This window comes from Hirundo rustica, chromosome 6, assembly GCF_015227805.2.
Source record: "Hirundo rustica isolate bHirRus1 chromosome 6, bHirRus1.pri.v3, whole genome shotgun sequence".
Taxonomy (NCBI): Eukaryota; Metazoa; Chordata; class Aves; order Passeriformes; family Hirundinidae; genus Hirundo; species Hirundo rustica.
In genome coordinates this window covers 14,634,469-14,654,747 of record NC_053455.1, presented here as the reverse complement: position 1 = coordinate 14,654,747, position 20,279 = coordinate 14,634,469, and the positions used below count along the sequence as shown (strand labels likewise).

General features: G+C 41.0%; 1 protein-coding gene across 6 annotated transcripts in view; it reads right to left on the bottom strand.

Moving 5' to 3' along the window:
• Positions 1-20,279, bottom strand: part of SYNE3 (spectrin repeat containing nuclear envelope family member 3) — a 67,010-nt gene that overhangs the window by 11,920 nt on the left and 34,811 nt on the right. For 5 of the 6 annotated variants that reach the window (XM_040066595.2, XM_040066596.2, XM_040066591.1 and 2 more), the window contains 10 exons: positions 19,861-20,008; positions 18,909-19,091; positions 18,509-18,652; positions 17,428-17,562; positions 16,329-16,490; positions 15,447-15,610; positions 14,424-14,550; positions 14,094-14,249; positions 13,308-13,457; positions 12,017-12,055 (listed from right to left, as the gene is read on the bottom strand). In XM_040066595.2, coding sequence (XP_039922529.1) covers positions 12,017-12,055; positions 13,308-13,457; positions 14,094-14,249; positions 14,424-14,550; positions 15,447-15,610; positions 16,329-16,490; positions 17,428-17,562; positions 18,509-18,652; positions 18,909-19,091; positions 19,861-20,008 — 1,408 coding nt within the window. The remainder of the gene's footprint in view (positions 1-12,016; positions 12,056-13,307; positions 13,458-14,093; positions 14,250-14,423; positions 14,551-15,446; positions 15,611-16,328; positions 16,491-17,427; positions 17,563-18,508; positions 18,653-18,908; positions 19,092-19,860; positions 20,009-20,279) is intronic. The other variant, XM_040066592.1, reaches the window with a different exon arrangement.

The window sequence follows — 20,279 nt, the reverse complement described above, 5'->3', positions numbered from 1 at the left end:
TACATCATAAATGTCAGCACAGAACATCCACTGAAGTGGGACCCAAGTTTTCCACAAAAGGAAATTAATTTATTTTGTTCGAGTCACAGACAATGCCAATCCTGCAGCAAAATTAGGGCTTCTGCCCACTGTGGGTGTTTAACAGGCAACACCTTTGTCCCACTATAGCACTATTGCCTTTTTCCCAACCTGGAAATGAAACCTGAGATAATTTTAGTAAGAAGGTAATATAATGAACATAAATAGTCCATGGGAAACATCAGCAGAGAAAATATGGAGGAGATTGATGGCAGAAGAAAGTAATTTTGCCTTTTGCTGTTTTTAATGATCTCTTCCACTGCTTTCTAAATTACTCGGTCCCTTGTAACTCCATATAAATGCTTACAGAATTAATTACAAAGGTAAATATACAGCTGCAGGTACACATCACGAGACAGCTGTGCTGCAAAATCCTTCTGTTGTAGTTGGTTTGCTTCCATTTTATTGAATGGCTGATGAGATTTAATTATTGTGTCAGGCAGATGTAGAGGCAGCAGAGCAACAGCTGCTTGCTCTATCATTTCTGGCCCACAGTATCTGGGCTGTAATTTGTTGCTGAGGCCAAGGAAAACTCAGATCCCTGGACACTGGAAGTGTCAGTGGATAAAGTGTACATGCCAGGGCATGAGTGGGACTGACTTTGTGCACCACTGGGCAAGTTCCCTAGGTGCAGTGATTATTTACCCATGAAATCAAAGTTTCACCAACCTGCCTGCCTCGCAGATGTCATCTGCTCCTAATGTGAGCTGTTCTCAAAGTACAAGGCATAAGTAGCTGTAGTAATGAGACTTTCCCTTCTCTAGTCTGGACCTGAAATCTTTCTCCATGCCATGCCATGAAACAGCCACTTCTTGGTGTGTTCAGTGTAAGCCAGTGCACTGTCATTCACAGCTCTGTTTTCATTGACAAAGATTTCCCATTCTTAATTCTTCACTGCATCCATAATATGCAGCAATATGACAAATACATTTATCAGCGTACCCTAACTATATGGAAAAAGACCCTTGCCAGGTTCCAGAATCCATGAGCAAGTTTGTTTGTAGATATTAACAGGTGTAATTCTGTCAGTGGAAGATCCAATTCGAGTTAATTCTGCATTGGGACAATTCAAACCACACTCTTTGTTCCAGTAAGTCTTAATGCTGATGTTGTGACAGGGTGGGATCCTGAGAGTGACTCTTCAACAGTTCATTACACCTGGAATCCTCAAAATGTTCTCACAAACTCAAACTGGGACTTAGAAATCCACCTCTCACTGACACAGTTGTGAGGACCGCCAGTCTTCCTAGCAACACCTAAAACTTTTACTGCTGTCAATCCTTCAGAATTGGTTTTGAAAGTTACTTCAATCTGAAACTATTCTTTCATTGCCAGGCCAGCTGCAACGTCTCTTCCCTGTTATGTCTTTCTGCCTATGAACTGGTGGGAAATGTGTTTCCAGTTGTGCCTTGTCTCTGTTCCTGCCACAGCCCAGGGAACAGATATCTATGGTCACTGTCACTGGTTTCCTATGATGACCACACTGCCAGTTAGCCACTAGTGTTTTTCCTGCTCTGATTCTTCTACCAATCCAGCATTTGATTCAGAGCAGTTCACTGACTCTGCCTTGATTTCTACACCAAAGACTATTAATGCAACTCAAATAACATTTAAATCTCATCCCAATTCTCAGAGTGCCTTGCTTTAAGATACACTAGAAGAAGCTGTAAAATAGTTCTGCTATTTTATGGAGTATTTTCACAGCTCATCCTCGAGAAAGAATTAATGCAAAAATTTATTAACAAGCTCTCATTTGCTCTGCTTGGAGCTTTCTGCAGAGGAGGATATTCAGACTAACCACAGCAGATCCTAGCATTAGGGAAATCTGTGGAGGGACAGTTACCTTGGCACAGAACTTCAGAGAAGGAGAAATATTTTGTTTTCATCTGCTGCTTCTCTCCTAACTGCTTGTTGGGTTTAAAGGTATTTGTGTTCACTGAACTTTTGTCTTCAATGCCCAGCTTCTCTGTTTCATTTGATCACACAGCAAGGTCAGAATCTTGTATTTTAGACTCCATTTGTTGTCATGGGAATGACTTAGCTATAGCAAACATAGTATTATGATGCCTCTGCAGGACTGAAAATGAGGCCCACAGGAGCTGTGAGGGTTTGGTGTTTTCAGCAAATTTGCAATGATAAACCCTTAATAAATGAGGGCCTCAACCTGCGAACACTGATATCCACAGGAGATTTATCATTAATTTCAGTGTCTGCAGTGGGATTATGCACAGGAACAACTAAATAAAGTCAGGATCAGGAACTATTTATCTGTTGAGGTCAGCAGGTATCTTACAAATGGATTCACTAGTTATATGCCCAAGTTGTTGTGACATGAAACCTACATTAGTTCCATTGTTTTGTGCTTGCTGGAACAATTGGTGATATATATATATATATATATATATATATATATATATATAAATAAATGTTTTAATTTTTTTTTTTCCAGGGGGGAGGGCATTGGGGGGGCTGTGGTAGTACTATGAGAGGTGTTAAAGGATTGTGCTGGTTTTGTACTAATTGATTTTTAGTGAACAGCGAGGAAGCCAGTCATGGAAGTGATTTTCTAAGAGAAGCTGCTAACCGTTTCCTCCGTGCCTGACAAAACCAATCAGTGACTAGTTTTGAACACTGACATTTTGTTAAACAATTAGAAAGCTGAACATGCCTCTGTGAACACACATGCTAAAAATGAACAAACCCCAGGAAAATTTCTCTTCTTCTGGCCTGGGAACAGGTAACAGGCCCGGCCTCCTCCATGTGGCTGGGCCAGGCCGGGCCGGGCGGGCCCTGCCGAGGGGCTGGGCCCCTTCCCGGGGAGTCTGCCGGGCCCTGTCTGGGCCGGGCTGGGCTCCAGAGGCTGCCAGCCAGGGGAGGGGAGGCCAAGGGGCCCTGTCCTGGTCAGGCCGGCCCCAGTGGCTGTTAACATCCTGCCGCCGGGCCAGTTCACCCTCAGCCTCCAGCGTGGGCCTGGTGCGGCCAGGCCCTGCCTCTGCCGCAGCGCTGGCCGGGCCGGGCCCCGGAGATCCTGGCACAGCCCCAGCGCGTCCTGAATCTGCACAAAACCATCGTGACCTTCCGCAGGCCCGGGCGAGATATTGACTCTTTCATTGCACAGATGAAACTTGCAGGACATTGATCCTCTCTTCGAGTGAGAGAAAAGGACAGAGTGAAGGAAGACACGTAGAGAAACAACATGAAGACACCAAGGTCAGTAAAAAAGGAGTCAAGTCCCAGATAGGAGGAGAATAAGGGGATGGCTTAGTCTTAAGGTTGAAATTCTTTTATAAGGCCATGGTGATACACTAAAAATATCCCTTTGATTAATAGAAACAATATGGGGAGATGGAGTGTTCAAACTGCAGATATGAGCAAAGGGATTTGTGCTGAAACAAGTAAATGTTGAAGTAGCTGTGATCTCATGAGAAACTTGAACAGAGAGAGGAAGATGCGAGTGATGGAAAGAAGACCTCTGTTCCCCAGAGATGAAGATTATCTCAGAGACAGATGAAGAGAACTTTTGCTTTTGAACATCTCATCCTTAAAAATAGTACCCCATGAGTTGACATGGTCCATGAATGAAGCTGTGGAAGGCTGCATGAGATGGGAGGGACTTTACAAATGCAGGTTTCTGGGTGGCTGCTATTCATGAAATTGAAGCCATGAGAGAAGTGTTTCTTGTGGAGAAGTCTCCATGATACAGCAAAAGAGACTCCTCTCCAAAAGTGAACTGATGTAAGATTATTTTAGAGGTAGTAACTGACCTAAGTCCTAAGTTTTGTCTCTGTACATTATCAGTGGGAAAGAAAAGCAGCTTGTGGGGGGAGGAAAAGTGTTCTGAAGGTTTTATTCCAATTCTTATTATTTTTCTCCTTTTCTTTCAGTTCTGTTTAAATAAAGTTTTCTTTATATCCTTTAAAGTTTTAAGCCTGCTTTACTCTTCTCCTAATCCTACCTCTCAGCAGGAAAGGAGTAAGTGATTTTGGTGGGTGCCTTGGCATTTGGCCAGTGATCAACCCATCACATTATTTGGCACATTAGCAGGGAAACTCAAATTGGTGAACCAAAACCACTATATTAAACTGGTATTTCTGTCCAGTTTCGACCTGAAACTGCCAAAAAGATAAAAAAATTGAAGGAGACACAGTAAATTTTAATAGGAAAGATGATACATTTGGAAAAAAGCATGGAAAATTTGAGGCACTGACTCCCTTTCTGAGTATGAAAAAAATCGCGCTTCAATTTTAGTTTGTCAAGATATTTTTTTAGATCTGTGATGTGAAAAAGAGATGCTTTCAGGATGTAGTGACCTGAGACCCTGACACCAACAGGAAATTCAGAAGGCCAAGGTTCAAATCTCTGTTCTGCTGGACTCAAAGTGATCAGGTTCCTAGAGTCAGGACACTTCCAACCCCTTAGCACATCATTCAGGGTTAGAAAAGGACAGCCTAAAACAGTTCCACCTTTGCAAGAGACAGTTTGAAAATAACATTTCCATATGAGATGGAAGGCTGATAATGAGAAAGATGAGAAGGTTGGAACCACAATCCTTGCTACACAGTGGAATTTCCCTTTCCCAATCACTCCAGATACTGGCAACAGTGCAGCTACCACCCAGCACCCACAGTGCCTGCAGTGCATGTGTCATATACAGCCTCCACTAAATATTCTGAAATCAAATCTTCCTCTGAGAAAAACTGGCAAAGCTCCAGTGAAGTCAACAGAATTTTAATTTCCACCATCTTAGAATAACAGCTGGAATACCTGGGTATGGAGCCAAAGTGTCAGAGACATTTTTGAAACACACATGGAAAAGGAATAGGTTGGCATTTAAAAAGAAAATATACTTTTAAAGTTCACCATCAAGAATAAATGTCTTCCTCCTTCTCCCTCAAAATACAAGGACAAGCAAGGACTGTCAAGGGGTGGACTGCTGTGTTTTGAATAATGCTAAATGCATCCTTGGTCCAAATGAACTGCACTGGCTGTGATCATTCACATTTGTACGTGATTCATCTTGGGGCGTTTGAATGACAAGCATCAGTTTAGATCTAGGGAGTCCTCAGAACTTAAATCTGTTTGCAGTTAATAACGCCTTACCAAATGCACCGTGAAAAATCACTTGGATGGGAAACAGCAGAAAAGCACTTTAGAACTTGCTACATAATATTCCTGTGTAAGTTGCTGAAGTGTTTTACTAAAAATCAGTGCCCCCCCCCGGTTTGCTATTGACCACATTCCAGGATATAAGAAAACACACAGTTAATCTAGCTATTTGAGAGAGCAGAGCAATATAGCATCTTATACCGACCTCATTAGCAGGGTTTTGCTGCTGCTTGTATGTCACCAGCATGCCTGACAAAAATCATACCTGCACCACTGAGTCAGTGATCCAGCAGAGAAAAAATATTTAGTCTGGATTTATTCCTCTTACCTCAGAGTATTTCCTGAGAAACGCACTGCTGCCTGAAAACTCCTACTCTACCTAGGGATAAAGAAACCAATGACTTAGTGTCCTACAGACACTACACACAGACACCAACAGCCATTCCACTTCATGCCAGGGCTGTACCCAGGCCAAGTATCCTCTTCCACAGCAGTTGGCACAGATGCATAGATAGTAAGGCAAGCATTAATAATTTCTCCTTAATATTCTCAGCCTCCAGCTACTTTCAGTTCAGGCAGTTTCCTGAGTCTGATAGGACTTGTTCATCTGTTTAACCTTCAGGGAATCTTCCTTCCAGATACTTGTCCAGTTTCCCCTTAAACCTACACAAACTATACAGAGCCCTTAATACTCTTCAGCAAGGAATTGCAGCTGGCATAAAGGACACATCCTTTGTCTTCGCTTTGAACCTGGCTCCTAGCTCATTCTACAAGAAGAGATCTCCATCTGAGTCAACCGTCATTTACTCTCTCAGCACAACTCACGATGATGTGAAACCCTAAGTTAAAGGCCTAGGCAGGATCAATCCAGATCTACCTCCACAGTGGGAAGGTCACAATATGTTGGGCTTAAATTACAGCAATAGGGACAGAGGAAGGACTTCTTAACAGGAAGAATAGATAGGCTTTGGAAAGGATCAGCTACATAGGTAAGGATTCTACCAGTTCATTATTCCCCTGAGAATAAACAGAGCTGCCAGGAAGGCTGAAACAGCCTGCCATACATTCTTTTCATCCTGGATAGGAGTATGCCTGGATAGGAGTATTAAGCACCACCACTTGTTTTGGTGAAGCAGGGGCCTTATCAGTGGAATTTTGCCTCTGAGAGACCCTCTGCTTCTGCCACTTGAGATCCCACTGCGTCCTTACTCAGCTGTCACTCACAGAGGCAGGTTATTGACAAGAAGAAAAGATCAGTTCCAGGGGGATCACTGGCTGCTCTCTCAAACCAAAGTAAATTGTTTTTTTCACCTCAGTGTGAGATAGTTTGGAGCTGGGCTTCTCATTGGTTCTCAACTCAGAGCCATGAGTGTCCCTCTCCAAGATAAACAACACATTGCAAATCACAGCTGGCCTTTTCAAGAGGGAAATAATTTAGGGGAGGTGGATACTACTGTCACCACAGAACTGAGCATCCAACAGGCTCTTGAGCAAAGCATAATAAAACCATAAACCACAGCAGAAATGAAGACCAGCCTCTGTTGATGAGAGGTTACATGGTCTCTGCAGAAGGACAGTGAGACATGGAGTTCAGAACTGTTACCTTCCTAAAAGCGAACACTGCCCAGGCTAGGCAACCAGCAGTGAGGAATGAGTAAGGAGGGCCTGGGACCCCATTGATCCCTGTGTTTATCATTCTCCCTTGCAAAAAGAGCTATCAGAATGAACCAGAATGCTGGAAAGGTTAACTGCAGTCATACAAGCAATTTTAGTTTTGACATTTTCCATCTTCAGATTGCTTGCCTTTGCAACCTTAATGTTCCTTTCAATTCTGAAGTGCATAAGCATATGCATGTAAATAAGTAACTATACAGGCAAATTAAAGACTGTTTTCTTCCTTAGGGAAGATTCTGGAGTACCTTAACATGGCTGGGGGATAATCTAGAATCTTTGATGGAGGTTTCATTTAAAAGAAACAGAAAACAAGGAACAGCCAGCAGTTTGTATCTGAGATTTCAGCAGCCACATATGGTGGATATTTCAGAATTTCTACTGTAAAGTCACTTAGAACTAAGCACTGTGCCATATACTACTATGACACAAATGAATTTATGAAGGTTGGCTTCTGTGTGCATGTACAGCATGACATGTTTCCACAAGAAGCATATCACAAGTCAAGAGCTACAGCCTGATCTGTTAAAGCAGCATTGATTTCTGTAATTCTCCAGACCTAAGCAAGCAGAAAAAGACCTCAGTCTTCTATATTCAGGAAGGCAGGCAAGTAAAACAACTTTTCCAAACTTCCAACTTCCATTCATCCTTGCAAGTTGAAATAGACTAATTAAAATTAACATAGAAAGAATAAAAATCAAAAGAAAGACAAAATGTTCTGGAAGTTGTAGTACTGACATCAAAAGCTGGTTTATCATGCCAACAATGTATGTTTCCAGCTGCTTTACCAATGACTTCTCTCAAGTCAAGATCAAACTGTTCTTCTTTCAGCAGTCACATAATTTGAATATATTTGCATTTTATTTAAATACTTCAAAAATGTGATGGCTTACTTTTAAATAAATAATAAGTATAAAAATTAGAGGTAATGATTAGAAGAGTTTTTCTTACAGTGCCTTTTACCGTTGTGTTAAAAACATTTTTTCAGGTATATACTGAAAACTGCTTGCGTTCTGCTATGGCTCAACAAATCTCTCTCTCTTTTTACATTTCAGTTAAGACATAAAATTGTATCTGCTGAGAAAATCATTCTAAGCTATCTCCTTGGGGAAAAGCTGCAAATACTTTACAACATGGCAGGCAGCTAAAGGACACATCTCTTCATGTAAAGCAGGGCACCAACCACATGACTAACTAATACCACAGGAGCATGAAAAGAAAGAAAGAACCAGGTGTCCTGGGAAGCAGGATGTCACCTCCTTGCACCAGCAGAGAGCACTGGCAAGGCACAGGTGTGGCAGGACCAGACAAACAACATAGAGCCCCAGAGATCTAACTTTTGAGGACATTGCAATGTAAATTGCAAAAACAACATGAAACCTAAAGAAATAAGAGCACACAGGCAGGGAGTCTCACAGGTGCAGTAATGTGAAGGGAAGCTTGTGAGCCTGCTGGAAAAGAAAGGGGTTGCTGCTGCCTGGCTCAGCATACTTAACAGTGGGCCTGAGTAAGGAACGGGCAGTCAGGATTTTTCTGGAGATGTGTTTGTTTGTTTGTTGTTTTTGGTGGGTTTTTTTTTCAGTTTTGGTGGATTTTTTAAACTAAGTTTCCCTTCTGAGCAAATATCACTGTAGAGAGAAAATAAGTCTATCTGCTAATTTTTAATGCTAAGATGCCCTTCATCCTGTGTTAGGGTAATGGTATAAGTAAGCACAGGCTTATAGGCAGAGTGATGGAAAAAAACCCCAAAGATATTATCTTTAACTATAAAAGAGGTATTGAAAACTGAGAAAAATATACATTTAAATAGGCATTTTTCATTTTACTAAGACTGTAATTGTACAGAAGATTTCAAGTGGGTAACACCTAGCAGGACTTGAGGAAAACAAATGGACCACACACTTTCAATAGAGAGGCACCACTACCACTGGCACTAGCACAGAATGCTGTGCTTTTCTGCCATGAGCAACTCCCATCATATCTGCACTTGGGCAGAGCAGACTGCATTACAGTTTTCTTCCTGGCAAGCTGTGGCAGCTCTTGCTTTGCAAGAGCTGTTTGCAGTTTCCTGAATGACTGCATTAATTTGATTGACTCCAGATCAATGGTGTCTCTAAATAAGATTAAATTACATGTTCCTTCTGTCTGTATGTTACAGGAGATTACTCTTAGCAGAATCTCAAAGGAAGCAATTAGCTGACCACTGATGTAATGAAGTCTAATTATTTTGTTTGTACAAACAATAAAGCCAGATCATTTGTTTAGCAAGGAAATGTAATTACTCTGAGCACTTGAGAAAATAAATCAAACAGTGCTACCTAGACCTGTAAATAATGAGCCTTCGACTTCCTATTTATGCTAAGAATGCTCATGGAATATTTTCAGGTAGCTGGGAGCCAACCTTTGAAAGTAACATTTATCACAGTTATTATGGAGCACTTGCTTGATTATGTTCTTGAGTGTGCTAGGTACCTTGCAGAAATATCCATCTACATTGGCTGTCACTGGCACCTGCTAAAAATTCGCTGCAGCCAGTGCAATTTCCTGCAACTGTTTTTTGTTAATCAACAAGAAGTTGCTCACATCACATCCATTAGGCTGTTCTGCTCCTAAGGGCACCCAGTGGCAGGGGCATGTCCTCAGCAATGGATGAAGGACCAGAAAAAAAAGCACATTACTGTACATGGAGCAGGCTCTATTCTGCCCAACATCTGGCCATGTAGGCTAGAAATGGAATAAAACCAGAAGGCAATCAAATGAGAATGGTCGCAGCTGGGTCTTCCCTTTCTCCATGTTGATCTGCTCCTGCTGCAAAATATTCACAGCTCAAACAGGAGAGACAAGCAGTGTCACTCGGGACCTTGTGCTACAAAAAGCAGAAATCAGTCCAAAAATACCTCAATTTCTGCCCCTTCTGCTGATTTTGTGTGACTCAAGAGCATGAGGGAGCTGACAAATTAGAAACAACCTGATCCTACTTTATGCAAACGCTTGGGTTGTTGCAAGGACAGTGATGCAGCCATCTGCACCTCCTGCAGATACCAACTCCTGAGATCAGCCATTCTCTTCAAGGTAGTTTGCTTCCTTTACCATAGCTTTGAAAAGATATTCATGCACACGAAAGTATTTTGCTTAATCTTTCTTTCGTTTCTAGACACATGTCAGGTGTTAAATCTGAGTCTAAAGTAAACTGCATAGCCTAGAATTCTGCAGTTGCCCTGGTTTTCCTCTTTTCTCAGGCCAAACAGCAATATACCCAAAAGGGATCAATATTATTTTCTGTCTCTCTTAAGTGGTGCTCAAAAATCTTACCACAACTCCATTTCACATCCTGATAAAACCTGAATGAAAAAAAAAAACAAAAAGACACCTCTGCTTCCAGCAGTTGGATTCTTGTTATAGTGATACTGTTTAAATAGAGAATGAAAGCCCTGAGGTCAGAGAAATCTCACTGAAGTGAGCAGGGTATAAGTTACAGCAACATCTGCACTGGCTGAAGGGAAACTGCAAATCACTTGTTAGTGCAATGGGAGCCATTTCCCACATGCTTATGAGCTATTTCAGTTCTTCAGTCCTTCTACTCGGAGCTGTTTCTCTTTGTGTTCAGTAGCTATTAAAAACTTAGAGTGGGGGGTTTTTTTGTGCTCTTGCTGTAGGCCTAATTGCCAAATGTTTGCTGCCTCCTATTATGTTAAGCCAGTATCTTTGAAAATTAAATGAAGACTTTAATCTAATCTGGAGAATTTAAGGGTGAATAAATACCATGTACCCCCCCAAGGCAGGTGAGGCAGATGAATTAAAAATGGCATCTAACTGTAGTGGAGACATGCTTATGCCTAAAGCTTTTGTTTTGTTTTCCCCTAAAAACTTGACCCAATCAAACAACATGAAATCATAGAATTCCTTGGTCAGTCTTTTGGAATATCCCCGTGAACCTCTTCTAGAGAAAAGAAGCACTACCAAATGTTTGGCTGCCTCTACACCAAGTATTAAAATGTCATACTGCTTTTCCAGCCTGAAAAATTCTGGTGACCTTACTGCATGAAACAATTAATGCTGAGCCAGACAAGCAAGAGCAGAAAGTCTTTGGGGGTCTTCAGAAAGGCTGAACTGCAGCCAAAACTATTGAGGAAAGTGTGAAAACTGCCTTAAAATTGGCCAGTACTTTGTTGGGTAAAAATATTGGAGCTGCTACTCCACATTTGAGTATTAGAGAAATATCTCATCAGAATGAGGAAAGTCTTGATTTCTGGCCATGCTTGAAGTGCACTGTACTGCACCCCTTAAATATTGGTGTCTCGTACAGAGGTGCTGCAACAGGAGAAATCATGAGTTTGATTTACCTAAAATGACTATGTGATTATGATCCTGCAACACATTATTCATCCAATCTCCTTTGTGTTGGGCAAATAAAGCCTTATTCTTCTCCTTCCAAAAACAAATGGAAAGTGAGATGGCAGTACAAAGTAGAACAGTGTCTATAAACAAAGCAAATTTTGACAGAAAAATGTGCTGACTTTATGAAAATGGTATAAGAAGTGCTGCTTGATTTAATAAGAAACTGGTAGTATTTTGTTTTCTTTTAGCTTCTCCTTATCATCTCCGGTACTGCTTCTGCTTCTTATGTCATCACTTCAAAAAGAAAATCCATCACAGGAGGAATTCTGCTGGTCAGAATAAGGATTTAGTCTAACAGCATTAGACAAATCTCTTGACTTTCTCTGGCTTTCTACATTAGAAAGGTGGGCTGATTGATCCAAAGTATTTTATTTCAGAATTGTCTAAAGAATTAGAAGTCCCATTTTCAGAATTATTTTAGGCACTTAACCACTAAATCCTTTAGAGAGATATTTTGGCTCTTCTTTAGTCTCTTTTGAAAAATGAATTAAATTCATACAGCATGTAGATATATAAAAACTGAGTTCCCCTCCTCTCCCAAGAGATGGATATTTAGCTTCTAGAGATATAGTAAGCCTAGTTCAAGAGTAAAAACTCTGTAATATTTTTCCATTTAAAAATCTGGAGAAAATGAACAAATGAGTGGCTCCTAACTTTTAATAAGCAAATTGATTTCAGGAATCTTTAAACAAGTTTAAAATAATTTTCTGAAAAACATCTGCTCAAACATTTTTTTTAGCTTAATAATAAGAAACTGTCTTGCCTTTCTGAATCTGTCTGGTTCCTCCAAAGATCCAGCACTCTGTTTAAGAGAAAAAAAAAAAAAAAAAAAAAAAGAAAAAAAGAGAAGCATGAAGTTAAGATCCCAGAGGAGCCTGTAAATGAATATTCACCACACAGGGGATGTTTCTTTCAAATTCACGGTCACCTGGACAGAGTGAACTCACAGGAGATTTTTTTAATGGCCTTTTTAACAACATTAGTCAGAAAGATGACATGTTTTTAAGTTCTTGACTACTTGGCTCAGAAGAGCAGCTCTCCCAGCAATAGCTTTGACTTTACTGACACCTATTGACTATGATAATGTTTACAGAAGGTTTTGGTTAACCAAGCATGAGTCATTACAATCAATGGCAAACACAGAAATATGCTCTTTATTAATAAAAATCATGCTTACTTTCTATGCATTTAAAAAGATTCAAGTTCTAAAGAAACTTTGGATTTCAAGACAAGGTTTCCTCAGGCAGAAAATTTGAAAATGCCTCAATTTTACATGTTCAAGTTCAGATACCTTTGAAAGCACTGGTATACAGAAAGTACCAAATGCAAACCTATAAATTCTAATCCTTTGGTTATGGTATCTTGAAGCTGCTCAGATAATGTGAGTAGTAATGTAAGCTATAAAAATATTAATTAATAATTATATATGTTTATGCTATGAACACGGGAATATCTTTAGCAAGCCCTGGAATATCTTAAAGATGATGATTAATTCTGCCATCCTTAGCATATCTTATATATAACAACCCGGTAACTTCTTTAATAATTTGTTTTTTGCATTAAAATGCCTCCTCTTTATTTCATTCCATATCATTAGCCTATAAAGACAGTTTCAAAAGAGACAAGGTCCTTCTGTGCACAGTTACTTTGAATCAGTTCAGTCAGTGACTATTCTGTCTCACAGCAGGAGACAAAAACAATGAACAGTGAATATATTCTTACTGCAGGCACTGTCAAAAAATAACTCTATGGAGAATGTTGTGTGGAGAAAGGGCAAAAAACCGAAATCCATGTGCCTAGAACCAGGCACATATCCAATACATTCACACACAAACACCTCTCAGTCCCCAGTTGCACGCCTCTTTGTCATTTATTATTATGGTTTGAAACGTCCATCTCAAGAAATATTTTGAGCATAGCTTACACAGAGAAAAAACATAACTCTTAATTTAGCAGACACATATTTATACTGTTGAAATAAGACTAGCAATGTGAAGCAACCTGAAAGAGCAATGGCAGAGCTCAGCAGCTGTAGACCATGGGCTGTCACTTACCGGTGAACTCAGGGACTCTCTCAGCTTAGATTTGTAGAGCATCCATCGGTAACGCAGGTCCTCCAGGTCTTCAGAATTCCCAATGACAGGATGGAGATGAAGGAGGTCCTCAAAGAGATGCTGACCATGAGGCACACGAGACTGTAGCTCCTAAAAGACAAAGGTCAGCAGCAATTCAGGATTCAGGAAGGCCCCACTTTTTAAATTAGCATTTGAATAAACAGTGGTTACGCAATAGCACATTTATTTTTGTTTCTGCTTTTTTTTTGCCTGAAATTATATGAAACTCACCTGCAGGCCCCCTGTAGCCTTGGATATTTCTGTGTTTTAGTTTCTAACAGTCCAACAAATCTAACAAATTGCCATGGCATTTGGCTATACTCAACAGGGAGAGCGAGACCAAGTACTGATTTGACACTGATTTTAGTCAGCTTCTTTTAATGAACACCTTTGCCAAACTGGAAATACCCAGCCCAAGAGCTAAATGCCAGGAGTTCCCTTCCCTTCTACTCTGGTTCTGGCAGACCTTTTTTAATAGAAAGGATGAAATTTGTCCTAAATTCCTGAGCTTCATCTACTCTAGAGTCTTGTAAAGCAGAGAGCATAGTGCTTGAATTTTTTGTCTATTCGTTCTTGAGGATTTGGGGGATTTTTAAGGGGGTGGTGGGTTTTTGGTTGGTAGGTGGAATGGTTTTGGGGTTTATTGCTGTTGTTTGGGGTTTTTTAATTCTGAAATAATTTGCACTTATTACAACATTTTTCTCCATTCACTCCCTGAAAACTAACCTCAAGTTTGCTCTGGCGTGCCTTAATCTCCTCTGCAGAAGATGGAGTCCCAGCAAGAATTTTGGTCAGTTTGGTGTTTTCTCCTCGTAGCCACTCTTCAAAGTCATGTAGGAGCTTCAAGTGGCTGCTTGTACTTTGCCCTTCTCCCATCTTCTCCTAGGGTACAGAACAACAGGAACAAAAAAGCCCTTACTGTTATGCAAGATGTTTCTTCTGAAGGCCTGATTGTGGAATCCTACCTCCAACTTTGTCACCCACAATATCAGATGAAGGCAATGAAATTGCACTTGTGAAGCTAATAGGAAGGCAGACACAGAGTCCCCATCTCACCTGCTTATGGCTGGGAGCGACATCAGAAAGGTGGAAAGCAGGCTTAGACCTCCATCTGCTGTCCACAAATGCTCTTTTCTTCTTCTTGTCAGCCACTGGTCTGTTTGACTGCCACTTTTTGAGGAGGCTTGAAAACATAAAACCCGAGGTATCAGTGCAGTGGACATCCACATTTTGACTGAGGCTGTGGGGGACAGCTCTGGGGAAACACCGCTATTGTTGTTATTATTGTATCATTATTAATACTAGTAACACTATTACTATTGAAGTTATTCCCAACCAGAGTATCTCACAGATGCACCAGGACTCTAGATCTAATATTTCCAAGTGTTTTGTTTTCTTTTATTTAGCGGACTTAAAATATTACCTTGGCAATATACCTTTCTTTCTGGTTACAGGAGGCAGTACAATCAAGCCTTCCTCGATTTTGTAATTTAATTTTTGTGCCTATTCTGACAGTATTTATGAATATAATCATACGTGCTGCACATTATTAAATACTAATACATACTAGCAAATATGAGCATTATTTCGACACTACACAGTGGAGGCAAAATAAATTAACTCTTCATTTCCCAGCTAAAGAGAATTTTTAGCTCTGCTTATACTTCTGCAGGTTTGCAAAAGGCACAAATCCCATTGCAGACACACCCTCCTTGGAGGCATCTCCAAGGAGAAAATGAAGATGTGACAGAACAGCACAAGTCACCCAGTCTATGCCAAATTTCCTCTGACACAGACTGGCAGTACAAGAGTGAGCCAGGTCAGAAGACACTGCCTACTCCAACACGAGGTAAAAGAAAATTCAAAGACATTGTGGTTCACAGAGTCTTAAAAAGGTTTTCTTAAAAGTCATGATTTTCAATTTACAAACAATTAAACAAAATCCCATCTTGCTTCTAGCATTACGGTATGACTGTTCACTTTCACAGCACAGAGCATAAAGCCTCAAGTGTGTCTGTTCTTATGCAGCGAAGGCAACCCCGTTGAAGGGCCATAAGGGAGACCTACATGAACACTTACCCAGTTGCCATCTCCTTCAGTGATTTCCATGACTCCTTCAGCTGATCCAGCTCTGCCTGAACATGGGCAGTCTCCTCTGGAGAAGAATTTTCCATGACCAGCTGGCCATGAGCTTCCACAAGGTGCAGCTGGATCTCCTTATCTGGAAACTCAGCTAGCAATCTCTGAAATGCAAAGCCCTGACAATTACTCCTAGGTATCCTGGGTAAAGCAGGGGCTAAGTCAGACTGAAGGCCATGTTCAGTCCAGGATTACACTGGTTTTGCTGACACTAGCTAGAAGATACCTAGTGGGAAAAAAATATTCTGTGGATGCTTCCAAAGAGACAACATAGGTCAAAGAGCTGATGGGAAAACTTTGACGGTGCAAGGTGTCAATGCACCTCCTTCTGTAGCCTTCCCATGAGATTTTGGTCTGCCATACAAAGGCAACAGCTGCCAGCTGAAGTATCCTACTAGAGTTAACTTAGCATGCCAAGTACTGCTGCCCAGGGAAAAGCTGGCAGCTTTGGAACAGCTCAGTTCAACATGTAGAGGGCCAGCTAAAATGGCAGGAATGTTCCATATATTGATGAGTACACATAGGCAAAGGCAGGTATTGTTCAGAGACATCACCCTGACAGGAGCAGACCACCTATCCTTGGATAATACTTTATCCATCTCAACAGTTCCTATTCATTTTCACTGCTCTCGTCTGTTACATGGCCCCACACCCCACAACACAGAGCAAAGCAGAAGGGCAACAGCAACCAACAGTTATTGAAGGAGAAACACACATCATTACTCTCCTGAACCAGGAAATCCACACTAGAAACCCCCACTCTGAATGTCTTAATGCTGCAAAGTGAATAATTAACATCTTAAACCAAAATGCTTTGCTCACCTCCAGATCTTCCAGCCTGCCCTCAGTGTTCTGCTCTCCATCAGCATCCTGGCAGGAGTCAATCTTCTCCTTGGTTACTGACATCCACTGCTGGAGGTCAGACAGTTTGTCATTATACACCCAATGCTTTTGAACGTGGTCTTCACTCTGCTGTATCATCATCTACAAACGATAAAAACATGTCAGCAATGACAGACAGACAAAAAGCACTTTCTTCGCTGGCTCTAACACTATGATGGGCAAAGAACTTCATGGGCAAAAAGGAAAAAGGCAGCTGTTAATGAGAGACAAAAAAATCCTGTCTTTTAGCATCAGTGGTGTGGAAAACACCTCCAAGCTCCTGCAGGCCTGAATTCAACCACATGGGGGAGTATTAAGAACTAGAATAGCTCCCTTCCTTCTCAGCTGAAAGGAAACAGAGAATATACATGTCTGGGGGGTTTGTACCCCAGTCAATATCGCATACATCTTACACTCCCTGAATCAGAAATGACTGTACAGACTTGTTTGACAAAAGTTCAGTCCAGTGATAAATGGGTTGACTGAGATTGATACAATGCATGTTCAGGTAATAGTTTGACACACATAATTTTACAGTGAACTACATAGCTAAGGTAACTTTATGAGCTTTTCTTCTGAGATTGCTCTGGAGGTCATTTTATAGGTATGTTTGCAAGCTACAAAACGCCTCAGGATAGAGCAAGTATTTATGCAGTCCCAGCACTTTTCTCTCAAAAGAGCCCTAAAAACCCCAAACACTTTGGTGCAAACCCCCTCTCCCGTAATCTGTGAAGTGCAAGCACCACCATGATAATATGGGTTCTTTTGGTCAGAAATCTCAGGCCCACTCCAGATATAGCTTATATAGACATAAAATTTGTGTGGATGGCATCCTATCCTCAAGGAAAATCACATTAGAAATAATCAGAGAATCCTGGGAGAGTTATCAAAATCATAAGAATTCAGTGCCTTCCTCCTCTGAAATGAAAATATCTGTCACTCAAAGCATGTAATGTCATATGCTCAAAGATTTCTTAAAATATTTTTAAACAGAGGCAACTGAAAACTCCCCAGGCAACTAAAAACTTCCTGATGTTACCTCCAGTGATCTCTTCAGGGCCTGAGAGTCAGATGAAAGTTGGTTCAGTTCGTGCCTGTGTGTGGTATTTGACTGAACAAGCTTCTCTACCTCCTCCATGAGAATTGCAAGCTCTGCCAAGTCATCTTGGATCATCTGCAGAGGAAAAGACAGATTCCATGCTAGGTTTGGCATGGATTTTCACAAAACATACACCAAAAGGTAGCTTCATTTGACAGCTTGAGGACAGAAAAAGCCAGCAACAGACACTGTCATTAAGAAAATGGATTGTTTCTGTGCCTAGGAGTAAGTGTTTCTGAAAAAAAAGTTGGACGTCCTTTACATGTAAACGGGAGATAACGAAGAAGATAAGTTGCTGCAAAGTGCCAAAGGAGCCACAGTATAACCAGAAAGGAACTGTGGTGATAACACTCCTGTGGTCACCAAGGATGAAGTGCCACAGTACAGCTGAACCATCACAGCTCACCATGGCAGTCACATCCCCTCTCCCTTCTCCTGCTCTTCTCTCCCCCCTCCCAGGTATGTAACCCTACTGTATGCCTTGACCAGGCTCTACTGCACGTTGGACCCTTTGCTGAACCAGTTCAAAACAATAACCAAAAAAAATTATCATCTTTGTCTGATAGTTTTTGGGGTTTTTTTCCTTTTCTTGGATAGCTGAATCAGCCCTTGGGGTAAATCCAGCATGTGTCACAGCTAAATGACAAGGTAAAGAGAAGAAAGAGCAGGATACAAAAGGAAGTGGAACAGTGGAAACTATTTTGAGGAAGTTAACCTGAACCAATCTATCTTGTGCAGTTTCACTGTCAGTGGGAAGTGTCAGTATACATTTTCTTTAGCACTTAAACTAGCCCAAGAAGGTGTACCACCAACAGCTTCCAGTTGCTTCTTCCTTCCCTCAAGCTCAGTTTGCCAGTGCTTCATCTGCACTGCTTTAATTTCATTCACTCATGCTATAAACTGGACCAAATGAAATTATCTAACACACAACTGAGGGGAAAGGTACACCGCTAATAAAATATGAACAATCAGGAACCACAGTTAGCTGGGGATAAGACAGACAAAGAATACTGTAATATACCTGGAGTCTCTGGAGTTGTGTCTTTTTACCCAAGAGATCAGGCTGTGGTTCCTTCTCCAGCTCTAATTTGGCTTTGATGGCAGATAATTTCTTCTGCAATGGCGCAAAGCCAGCATCAAAGTTCTTATGTTGCAGTAACAAATTCTAGATGGAGAAATAAGAAAACAAGTCCAGCATTCAACATACAGCCCTTGGCATTATCTTTTGTCAATATCTGCTTCATATTCAGAACAAACACTGAGTTACACACTATGCAACATACCACAAATTTATTTGAATATTTGATCAACCTAGGAAAAGGCATTAGTACTAAATTTATATATGTTTAAAACTGGCTTAGTAAAGACTTGATCTTTGTCTTTATCACAGGCAAAGACAGTATATGGGTTTTGTAGTTCACCTGGAGTTTGCTCTTGCTTTGCAGCAGACTTTTGTGTAGAATTTCTCTTTCCTTTGAAGCTTCAGCTACTTCTTGAAGGAAAGACTCTGCTCTTTCCTCACCAAGAACATTGTTTAGCATATCTTTCTTTAGCTGTAATGTCATAAACTTCTCTTTGAACTGGGAGCTTTCAGCTAGAGCAGCCTGAAGGAGAAAAGTTCTTCCAGTGAGACCATACCAAAAAAAAAAAAATCATATAACTATATTATTCTCACACAAGTCACACAACCAAAGCAGTACGACAAAGTCAGGTAAAAACAGCATGCTGGGCCAACAAAGGGTAACAGAAGGTACCTGGACAGTGCCCAGTTAAAGGAAAAATCTTCCTGATAATGTTAGAGGCACCAGGGTGGCATCCATTTTGTGAACAGAAAGAGAGGTAAGCTGTACTATGGAAAGAGTTGTCTGTGCAGAGGAGAGGCCTACACAACCAACAGAAAGGACAGCTTGAATGCTCATCCTAGAGGACAAATTCCATCCCTGTTCACAGACACATTTATTCTGGAGATCGCAGGGATGACAAAGTAACAAACACCTTGCTGGGGACATGCACAAATCATCCGTTTTAATCCCACATCTATATCACAACATAATTCTTTATCAGAGTCCACAAACTTCCCATCCAGGGAGATCTGGGCTAATGCTAGAAGTATTATCATCATTGTTAAAGATATCTAGCACTTTATGCAGCCTACTCAGCTGACAACTCCACTTAACCAAAGGAAGGGCAGAAAATAAGACAATGTGCTACAGTAGGAGCCAAGGAAAGACCTCCAGCCCTGCTGTGGGTTTTATTGCCACACTGGCAGGTCCTTTTCTTGGAGAGGATAAAACCTTTCAGCTGCTGCTGCCTGGCAGCTGTATGCAGGCTTGGTCAAACCCACATTTCTGAATTTAGCAACAGCTTTGCTACCTCAACGTGAGCCAGTTCTGGCTCCGGAGCCTCCAGGAGCATCTGGACCGATGGCTTCCACTGTTCAAAACTTTGCAGGGGATTTTGGATGAGTCTCGTCAGTTGGGTTTCTGCATCAGTGCTCATTTTAGAAGTCTTGCCTCTAACACTGTAAGGATAAAGTGACAACCGAGAGAAGGATTATGAAGAAATCCAATCCCAAACATTCTATTCTTCAAGGCATGAATTAACACAATACTCGGGTGTAAGTCATATACAACACAAAAGCCTCAGTCTGTTTTACTGCCTGAGCCTGTGCTGCATACCAACAGCTGCTGTCAGTCAGAGACACCCGACAAAACTTTATTTAGATGCCGTAGGACACATTTGTCTTTTGTGCAACTGTGTGTCAGGAACTACTTTGCTTTTCTAGTAGCCAG